This window comes from Mastomys coucha, unplaced genomic scaffold (genome assembly GCF_008632895.1).
Source record: "Mastomys coucha isolate ucsf_1 unplaced genomic scaffold, UCSF_Mcou_1 pScaffold5, whole genome shotgun sequence".
NCBI lineage: Eukaryota > Metazoa > Chordata > Mammalia > Rodentia > Muridae > Mastomys > Mastomys coucha.
Genome location: NW_022196911.1, coordinates 72320617 through 72331770, shown reverse-complemented (window position 1 = coordinate 72331770; position 11154 = coordinate 72320617). Strand labels below are relative to the sequence as shown.

Sequence of the window (11154 nt, the reverse complement as noted above, 5' to 3'; positions counted from 1 at the left end):
CGACAGAGGGTACCATTGCTTTCCCCAGGTAAAGAATGTGGTTGAGTGGGAAAAATCTTATTATCTTAGAATTTAGAAAAATAAGATTTGCTAGTTATTTATCATATTTCCAGAGAAAAGATCCCTGAAGGTAAAGAAAAGGGTGACGTATTGTCTAGGCTTCACCCCAAACATAAAATTGGAGTATTGAACAGTTAACATTTTATAAACAACTGTTGGGAATTATCTCAGCTGCCCTGAGGGGTCATCATTAGCTAGTCAGAAGTGAAGTGGCACTGAGGTGGCATCCCAGGTCGAATCCCAGGCAGACCCAGGTTCTCTCCACTTAGGAGCAGGACTAAAGCTAGCTAGAGTCTCATACTTGCTCCTGTCTAGAGTGGAAGCCTTCCTGCAGCTCTTTTTCCACAGTCCTGACTGTGAAAACAGACAGGAGCCATAAGGCTATGCCTGTGGGCCTGATGTCAGAGAGCAGATAGCTTCAATTGTGGCCTTGAGCTTCATCTTAGCTATGCTGAGAAATCCCCGGAGTCTGCGTCTGTGGTGTCTGTCTAACCTCCATTCAGGGTGGCAATAGCCCCGCAAACTCTGCCTTCAGCATTAGCATCCCAGCAGGAACCCATCCAAATGCTGACCAGTTCTCCAGAATTCTCAGGGAAGATGCTCCTGCACCTCCCTTCTGCCTTGGCTTAAAACCACACCTCAAGATCTCTCCTGGATTTCTAGTCTGCCTCTCTACAGAAACCTTGGTGGTCAGGTAGCTGAGAGCTCTGTCTATCACTCTGGGTCCCTGACCCCCACCTTAGCCCTGCCCTCAACTTTCCTCCCCGCAACTGGCCGGGCCACACTTCTGGCAGCCTCCAATGCCACCATTAACTTTCTCCAAATAGTGTCTCCAACACAAAGAGGAGTGTCTAGCCATTCCTGGGGTCTTGCTATAAACCAGTGACCTGGTGCCTACCTAGGGGCTGTAGGCCCTATCCATCCTTCCAAGGTAATCCCCTGGTTCTAAGGCTTTTCTGTCATGCTAGGACACTGAACTTATTGGAGTCCTGATAGCAGATGGAGAAGACACGTTTCCTTTTTATTTGGTCATTTGCTGGGCCTCTCTCAGTTCAGCAGCAGCCCAAACAGGGGAAGAGGGCCACAGCATGTGCCCTCAAATCATAACAGTTGTCTACTCACAAAATCCCACAAGTCCCACTTTCTAAACGCAGCAAAGAGGGGGAAAGAGGGCTCAGGTTACAGGAAAGCAAAGGCCAGAGGCTGACCAAGACCAAACCTAAAATCTCCCTCCTTTTTCACCACCCCAGGCTGGGATGTGGGGAGGCTGCCCTGGGCCCCAGAGTTCCTTCCCATGGTATGACAGCCTCCTCTGCCATGCAAATCACAACCCCATTCAATTTTGCTCTGTCCAGGATGACTTTTGCAATCTTCTCCTTTGCAGTACCGGCTTCCCGGTGGGCGGCGCGGTCAGGAGTGCTGGTAGCCCAGCCCAGAGCCCCACCGCCACGGAACGGATCCAACAGGGGGAGCCCCAGGACATCGGCGCCAGCTTCCCCCGGAGGCTTGGGCCAAATTGGGCACTTCGGCCATCACCCTAGGCCGCCCCAAGTGCGCGTGCGGGGAGCACGAAGCGCAGCGCGGTGCAGGTGGCGCTAAGGGGCTGGCGATGTCCCTGCGCGCTAGGCTGGGCGCTGTAGGAGACGGCGCAGACCTCGGAACATTGAAGCCGGAGTCCCCCGCGCTAGAGCCGTGGGCAGCCTGGCCGTGACACTCCAGGTGGCCGCAGGGCCAGCGGGGCGCCGGGCTGGCGCGCAGGACCAGGGAGAGCGCAGTGATGCGGTGTATGGCTCTGCGCAGCGTAGCGATCTTGGAGAGCCTCTTGCCGCCCAGGTCGTGCTGCAGCGCCCGGCGCAGCGCGTTAAACGCCTCGTTGTAATCCAGAATGCGCTTGCGCTCCCTCACGTTGGCCGCCATACGCCGAGCCTTGGACCGTGCGGGCCGCTCGCGCTTTCTGCCAGCTGCCTCTTCTGCCTCGTCCAGGCTGCTCCTCAGCACTCCAAAATTCCTGCCAGCCTCCGGGCAGGAACGTCCCAAGTCCCCCACAAAATCCTCACCCAGCTTCAGGCCCTTGAGGCCTAGTCCTGGCGTGCCTCGGAGCATGGCCTATGTCCTGGTCCTGCAGCTTCAGCTATTCAGGTCGAAAAAGGTGCTGGCCCACTGACTGATGGCTCTTGCTGGCTGGACACTCTCTGGACCAGGCCCACTCTAGCTGGGCTTTATGGCACCACGTGGCTCCCCGCCCTCCCAGTCCATCCATCTCCCTCCTCCTGCTTTATTACCTGCCCCCAGGTGAGATGGTTGAGAGAGGACCTGAGAGGAAGGAAGCAAGCGAGGAAGGAAGCGTGCAGATTCTTGTACACAGGACCAGCTGGGCAACCTGGCCACGCCCTGGGCAATGCTCCAGTTGTCACAGAGAACATGCTTGCTGTGCTGCACTGACCCTCTCGGGTAACTGGGTTCTGTTTCCCCTACTCCTGACCCCCAGATAGAATGCCACATCTGATTCTTGGCAAGAGAGCAGATAGGGTTACAGAGGGATAGCAACCATGGATTGAGTGCATTTTAAAAACGTTGTGGTTGTGGCCGAGAGAGGTCTCACCGACTAAGAGCACCTGCTGCTGAGCTCCGTTCTCACCTCCATCTGTGAGCAGCCAGAGTTGACACTAAGGTTAAGCGTGGCCATCCCAGAAGAGTCTAGGAAGGAGAAGCAGATCTGAGGCAGCTGGTCCTGCAGGTGCTACAAGTAACCTTTCAGCTACCACCATGAGGCTATGAGGCTGGTCTGAATTCTGGGTAGGGGTTTGGATTAAGCCCAGCATTTTTCCCTACTTTTTTTTTGGTTCCCCCTTTTTCAGGCAAAGCTGGGCTGAGTCAGAAGCAAAGAGTGATGGAGACTTTTATGTCTGGCTCCCCTCACAATACCCATCAAGGAGCAGCCCTTAAGTCCAGGGCCTCTGAGCAGCCCTGTCCCTCTACAGAGTAAGGTCAGGTTATGAATCCAGGGGACAATCCCCATTGACGTCACTGAGGACCGGAATTTTAAACAAGATCAAAAAAGGGAAAGAAAGAGGAAAAGAAGGAAGGAAAGAAGGAAGGGAGAAAGGGGTGCTGCTTACCCCTAGAGACAGATTCCCCATGGAATTTCAGGTATGCATTCATGATATAGCAGGAGCGACATAAGATTAAGATGAACCTCATTCCCAGCCACATTCCAAATGCTGTGGCACCAGCCAGGATGGGCACACAGGTCACATGCATATTACCAATGACCTCATTGCTTCAAGCTGAGTTTTCCTGCACAGGAAAAGAACGGGGCCCTGGGAAACAAACTGCCTGCACCTACTTGGGAAATAACCTAAAGTCTGTGTTTTTCGGGATGGATTTCTCCAACATGTTCAATATATTTGGAATAGGAAACACCTAAGCCCAGCATGTGGACACAGGCCTGGAATCCCAGCACTTGGGAGGTGGAGGCAGATGCCAGCCTGGGCTACGTGAGACCGCACCTCAAAACCAAACGGAACAAGATCTTTTAAAAGTAGCTAGAAGCTAGGAATAGTAGTGCCTACCTGTCACCTTGGTACTCTGGAAGGCTGAGCCAAGAAGACCGTGAGTTTGAGGCCGGTGTGGGCTGGTCTTATTTTAGAAGAGACGGGAGAGGGTGGGAGTGTAGCTCGGTGTGAGTGTCTACCCATAAAGCCGCAGGTTCCAAGCCTAGCACTACTGAACAAAAACGAAGAGGAAATGAGCTAGAACCAATATTCCCAGTGTCTCAGCACTACCATCTACATCATGTCCAAGCAACAGGATGCCAGGATCTCAGAATGGAAGACAGGGCAGGCCAAAGCCTAGGCATTGGGCGCCTGAGTGTCACATTCCACGTCTACTCTGCCATGTCTTTTAGCCTGTTGAAGTCATGGTAGAGACTGCCGTCACCCTCTAACCCCTGCTGGCCCGAGCACACACACATATACTGTACACAGGCACACCAGAGAGAGAGAGAGACAGAGACAGAGTGTAGACAGGACTATGTCCCTCGTCAGGACAAGTGTGGAGCCAAATAAAAATGTGGACCCCTTGTTCAAAATGATTAAGAATTTGAAGATGGAGACAGGCAACTCTTGACTGAACCCTAGTGTTTGGAAGCACCGCGCAGTTCCCAGACCCATGAGCTCAAGCTTTGGGCAGAAGTTCATCTGCATATGTAACAAGACCTTCACTACAGCCAAAGATGGGCAAGCCCTGCACTCCCCATCACTGTGGGCTGATGGAGAAGACCTAGCCAAGCCTTACTCCCTCCTCCATCTCCAGGGAGCTTCCAGGAAGCAGAGGGGGAGGCTGTCAGTGGGGGATAAATGGCTTCTCCCGCCTTCCTTCCCCCAGTGACTCAGCATTTTAGAATTCACACTCCACTATGGACACTATGCAGCCTAGTAATAATTAATCACAAAAATAATCATCTTAGCAGTATTGATACTGACTTCTGCGAAGTGTTTATTGTAGGCAGGGCATCGGACTAAGTGCTTTTAAGCATACATTATCTTAGCCTCACAACAATCTTATATGGAAGGGCTATTATTATAGTACCCATTTTACAGACTGCAAACCGAGACTCTGAGAGTCAAGGAACTTACACCAAGCCAGTGAGCTGACCTGCAGTGTACCTCCTATTCCAACACAAAGATCTTAACCTGCTGAGTGGGAGGGGGGAGAGGGGATGGGGAAGGAGTAAGGGGGGGCTGCACTCTCAGCTTATGAGCACTCGTCTCAGTAAATCCCCAATGACCACCTAGTTATTAGAATTCTGGCATTTATTTGTCTTTTGAAATAAAAGCCAATAAAGAACTAGGGCTGGGACACAGTGGTAGGACACTTGCTTATCACATGCATGGGCCTGGGTTCCATTCTCCGCAAGGAAATGGTCTAGGGTGTGAAGGGACAACGTGGTTCCCATGGGCATGGCAGCACATACCTGCAATCTCGGAACATGGAAGCCCAAGGCAGGAGGATTGAGAGTTCAAGGCCAGCCTGGGATACAGAGTGAGATCCTGTCTTAATTAATTAATTAATTAATTTTAAGGATTTGTTGTTTTGTCTTTAGAGACAGGGTCTCTCAATGTAGCCTTGGCTGTCCTGGAACTCACTCTGTAGACCAGGCTGGCCTCGAACTCACAGAGATCCACCTGCTCCTGCCTCCCAACTGCTAGTGTTAAAGGCACTTGCCACCGCCCAGCTAAGATTTCATTTTAAATATGTATATGTGTATGTGACACCCTCAAAGGCCAGATGCCTCTGGAGCTGAAATTACAGGTGGTTGTGAGCTGTTCATCCTGTTTCAAGTTTTATTTTTTAAGATTTATTTATTTATTATATATAAGTACACTGTAGCTGTCTTCAGACGCACTAGAAGAGGGCGTCAGATCTCATTAGAGGTGGTTATGAGCCACCATGTGGTTGCTTGGAATTAAACTCAGGATCTTCGGAAGAGCAGTCAGTGCTCTTACCCACTGAGCCATCTCACCAGCCCGTAATCCCTACTATTAAGATAATCATGACTGCCAGGCAGTGGTGGCGCATGCCTTTAATCCCAGCACTTGGGAAGCAGAGGCAGACGGATTTCTGAGTTCCAGGCCAGCCTGGTCTACAGAGTGAGTTCCAGGACAGCCAGAGCTATACAGAGAAACCCTGTCTCAGAAAACAACAACAACAAAAACAAACAAAAAGATAATCATGGCTGACAGTTGTGGTGGCTCACATCTGTAATGCAGGTACTCAGGAGGTGGAGGCAGGAGGATTGTGCATTTGAGGCCTAGCAAGACTTTGTCTCAAATAATAATCATCACTAAACTAGAAACCCCAACATGGGTCTGATCAAGCAAGCTTTCAGTTCATACCCAATGAATACCTACCAAGTGTCTACCAAGTATAAGAGCTGTGTGCACATGCAATCATAATAATGTGTGCATTAACTCGAGGCAAGCCTTTGAGGCTCGCTGTTAAATTAGAAGAACAACTCTGTGACCACATGGAAATATTTTAGAGCTACCCTACCTCCATCACCGGAGGTCGAGGAAGAGTAGCTGTGGTTCTCAAATGTGGTGGCCATGATTCCATCAAGCAAAGCCTTCTCCTAGAGACTCCCCCACCTCATCCCCACCCCTGCTCGCACCAGCTGCTGCATTCAGAACTGTCTCCACAGCGACAATTTGAAGGCTCCAAAAAGATGTGTTGAGAGTATAGGGGGCTAGAGAGATGGTTTAGCAGGGGAGGGGGGAGGGGAAAGGGAAGGGGAGGGAGAGGAGGAGAGGAGCGGAGAGGGAGATGGAGGGGAGCGGGGAGAGGGAGTCTCACAATCACCTGTGACTCCGGCTCCAGGGGAGGCCAAGGCCGTTTTAACTTTCATAGTCAGGTGTGTAAAAGCACACCTGTAATCCCAACACCCCAAAGTCAGAGACAGGAGGATTGCTACACGTCTGAAAACCAGTTTGGTCCACACAGCAAGTTTCAGGTCAGCCAGGGCTACACAGTGAAACTTTGTCACAACCACACCAATTTACCTTGTAAAAAACAAACAAAAACAAACAAACAAAAAACAAAACAAAACATGGCTTTCGCCTATAATCCAGCGGTCCAGTAAACTGAGACAGGAGCATATCTTGCAGCCAGCCAGGACAATTTAGTAGAAACCCTGACTGTCTCCCAAGGAGAAAAAAAAAGAAACGGGGAGGGGGAAGCGGGGGATGGGGAGGTCGGAGAGGGGGTAAAAACGGAAAAGGAGAGACCACAGCTGCACATCAATAGCTCCGGGACCAGGCTTTCTTGATCCTTGACTCCTGGGCTAGCACGTTGGGATCCTTTCGGATCGTAGGGATCTTCAAAGCGCTTCCGCAGCACCTGCGGCGCTGGACCCTGGGGCCGCCCCTGCCCGAAGCTCCGCAGCTCTGGCACACCGCGGAGGAGGAGCGGCTGCTGGTGATTTAGGGCGGGGCGGTTCCGCTGGCGGCTGCGAAGGTGCCTATTATCGCCCAGGCCGACCTGGATTTCAGAAATTATTGCTCTTCTCCGGCGTCGCTTCCCCGGGGGAGCACAGGATCCCACCTTGGAAGAAAACCAGGAACCAATCTTGGGAGGCGAGAGAAGGCTGCAGTGTCTCTGCCCTACCAGACCAAGGCCCTCTCGCCTCGCCACCGGGACCATGACTTAGTCTGTGACAACAATCCTGGCTCTGCTGCTTCATGCTGTCATTCAACAACGGGAAAACAAAAATCAGTACGAACTCAGCGCATTCTGCGTGCTACACTACGTACACACTCTACCACTGACCTACACTTCTGACCCTGACCCCACTGCCAACAAGGATAAACTATTTTCAGAGGACCCGGGTTCAAATTCCAAGACAAGGAAGCTGGCTCACAACCATCTGTAACTCCAGATCGAGGGAATCTGAAACCCTCTTCTGGCCTGCATTGAGTAGACATACATACACGAAAACATAACACCTATACACAAAATAATAATTTTTAAAACTTTTTAGAAATTACTGAATGCCTCCTGGAGTTGTTACGGATGGTTTAGAGAAGTGACTGGTATGACCAAAAACTTACCCTGTGGGGTTCTGGAGAACGGATAATAAATTTGTGTATTGAGGGCTGGGGATATAGCTCAATTGAATAGCATTTGCCTAGCATTCAGGAAGCCCAGACTTCCATTTTCAGCACGACATAGACTAGTGTGGTAACACAAGTTTGTAATCCCAGCAATGTGTATGTGTGTGTGTTTTCAAGTAGAAAAAAAAAGTAGCTTACTAAAACATTTCCACAACTGCCAAATAATAAAACTAATCTTTAGCCAATCCGTGGGGGTGACATGTTTTATCTCAGAGCTCAAGAGGCAGAGGTAGGTGGATCTGCTATGTTGTATAAAGTGCGATATGATGTGTTGGGAGATGGTGCCTTAGTGGGTCCATGCCAAGGCACCTCCCGCCCCTGAGGTATTTAATATAAAATGAAGTTTATTTGGGACATGGAAAGGGGGTCTGGGAAGGGAGTAGAGGCAGAGAAAGAAAAATGACAGAGAAGGTCAGAAAGTGAGAAGAGAGGAAGAAGGGAAGAGGCCAGACAGGAGTCCGTGGGGAGAGAGGAAGAAAAGGGAGAGAGGGAGAGAGGATCCTTTGATATGTGAACCAGGCAGTTACCTGGCTGTTGCTAGGTTAACTGTTGGGTGGAGCCTAGAGGAAGTGCTAGCAGGATCTCTGGGAGTTCAAGACCACTACCTGATCTACATATTGAATTCCAGGCCATCAAGGTTCCTGATGGCTTTCCTGCCTCAAACCAACAAACCATCACACCACCAACAATAACAAGACACACAATTATGCATTAAATAAGTATTGTCTAAACCAGCCTAAGCTGAGGCAGGAGGATCTCTGTGGGCTTAGTGTCCTTCCTCCCTAGGACTCCTGCTCGAGCAGCCTCCTCTAAGCCCTGCCTCCGCTCCATGTCTGCTGGGGACCCTACAAGTCAGTCACCCTCCCTAGGTTGTACAGCTCTCCTGCCACTGGCTCCTGCCCTGAAAGTGCAAACATGCAGCTCAAGCTGCTTTCTCTGAACAACCTCTCCTTTCTGCCATCCCCCTGCCTCAGCTCTCAGCCCCTCTGAGCCCCGAAAGTGTGGTTCTTGCTACCTCCCAACCGCCACTGTCCTGAAACTTTATTTTTTGTCATTCATCAGTACTTCCTGCCCCATTTAGTTGGTCATTAGGTACTTAATATCTGCTAGGACTTGGATTAAATAAAGAAGAAACATTGAGCAAGCTGTCCCTGCATCCCTGAGCTAGCCATGAAATGGGAACAGCTAGCTGTGTGGTAAGTTCATCACCACACTAGCACGGAATGAAAGAGCCAGCAAGATTGGCAAGTGATGCAGAGGAAGAAGGAGAGGCTCTGAGGAGAATCAGGGAATGTTTTGGCAGCAAAGAAAAGCTGGACCAGATTTCCAAGGATAACCTGAGGGATTGCAAAAGTGATTGGAAGGGTGTGGAAAGGCATTAAATATTAAAAGAAAAATATGTTAGCAGTATACATCATGGAACAATAGTGTAGAAAAGAATATAGCTAATTGGTTTTACCAAGCCATGAAGAAGAGAGACCAAAGGATAACATGAGGCTGGGGATCTCTAAGGACATGAGGGGGGGAGGAATAGGGGGAGGCCAGCATGACCCTTAGTTTTGGTTCTATAGACAGCTACCAATTACAATCTTACTAAACCGATGTATAGCTCAGAGTTATGGAATGATCCTAGCACTCTGGAGGTTGAAGCAAAACTCCAAGTTCAGGCCAGCCTGTGTGCTACATATTCAGAGCCTGCTAAATAAATAAACCAAGTCATGCTGTATAATAGTGAATCATAGCTGAGCACCTTTGAACAGTGGAAAATGGGTTGAATTCAAATTTCTTAGGAAGTAAGGATTCAGGAGGAAGGGGTGTCTAAACTAGGCAGGGATGGAGACAGGGTACTGGAGTTGCTGTCTAGTGAGAAAACAGAACTGGGAAGTGGTGGTGACAGAAGAGAGGACTTATCTCCATACTGTCCTTTAAAACAGGCTGGGTGGCTCACACCTTTAATCCCAGCACTCGAGAGGCAGAGGCAGGCAGATCTCTGTGAGTTCCATGCCAGCCTGGTCTACAAAGTGAGTCCAGACAGCCAGAGCTATTACACAGAGAAATTCTGTCTCAAAACAAACAAACAACCAGTCAAACAAACTCGGAGTCTCCGGCTCCCGGCTTTTGAAGAAGTTGTAGCAATCAGATCTGAGGTAGGGACATGGGTATTTTTTCCTGGGCGGCTGGGTGACCTCAGCATCATGGGTCAATATGACAAACTTTCTAGAGTTATGAGCACTTGCTGCTCTTCCAGAAGACAAGAGTTCAGTTCCCAGCACTCACATGGCTGCTGACAACCATCTGTAATTCCAGGCCCAGGGGCATCCGATGCCCTTTCTCTGGCCTCCAAGAGCACCAGGGACACACACGGTACACAGACATGTATGCAGGCAAAACACTCATACACACAAACAAATACAAATAAATAAATCTTTGATAAAATAGTTCTGTTGTCTTCTTTCCGTTCGATTGGATGTCAGCATTCCAGAAGTGCCAACTTCATGACCCCCATTTGGCTCTAGCTGCCACTTCCGTTTCCAGCCTACACAGCATCACCCTTCAGTGGATCGCCGCCTTTGAAGCCTCCGCTCACTGCTTCTATGGCTTGATGGTCTCCAACCATGGGATGAGTTAGTCTTTCCCTTCATTCAGCTCCACTATGCCTACACCCCACTCCCCATCTCCCCATCCCACCCCCCCACACACTCCCCCTCCAGATGCTGATTTGATCTGGACTCAGACTCATTTTTTAGCTCCGCCCCCTTGGACAAAAGTGCTTATCCACCTCAGGCTTCTGTTTCCTTGTCTGTCAAATGGGCAGATGTAACAGCACTGCCTCATCAGATTTCTTGTTAGAATTAAATAAATTCTAATGTTACGTGCTAATGAAGCACTGAGTCCCCTCTCAGAGGCGTTCAGGGACACTGAATCTTCTCCTCCTGAGTTCCCCCCCCTCCCTGACAGGCTGTAAATCAACCACTTGACCAGCAGTAGCTCCTGCCCTCCCAACCCAGCACTCCTCACCCCCTCCACCCACTAATGACAGAGCCATTGGCTCCACCCACTAATGACAGAGCCATTGGCCCCACCCACTAATGACAGAGCCATTGGCTCCTCATTAAGAAAATGACAAAGAGGCCTCTGTGCTCATCTGGGGTCCAATTTCTAGACCTGTCCTAGTAAGTGGAGAGTAAGGCAGGAATGTCAGGTGTGGGGGAGCTGGAAGAAGGAAGGAGGGCTCTGTCTCCTGGGAGAAACAGCTGCTGCTCTGGCCAGAGCAGATGAAGGTCAGGAACCCTCTGGAAAGGGTTCTGCTTCTTTGGAAAAGAAGAAGAGGGAAAGCTAAGAGCCAGGCTTAGGCTCAAAGATGGTGACCTTTGCCCTAAAAGTTCAGGATGGAGAGATGACTCAATAGCTTGGAACACTGATT

At 50.0% G+C, this 11154-nt stretch overlaps 1 protein-coding gene across 1 annotated transcript; it reads right to left on the bottom strand.

The window, feature by feature from the left end:
- Positions 1-1062: 1062 nt before the first annotated feature.
- On the bottom strand, positions 1063-2236 carry Bhlha9 (basic helix-loop-helix family member a9). The gene has a single exon (XM_031353394.1). It carries the CDS (start codon positions 2161-2163, stop codon positions 1471-1473), a length of 693 nt encoding a protein of 230 aa, XP_031209254.1. The 5' UTR covers positions 2164-2236; the 3' UTR covers positions 1063-1470.
- Between the last annotated feature and the right edge of the window lie 8918 nt (positions 2237-11154).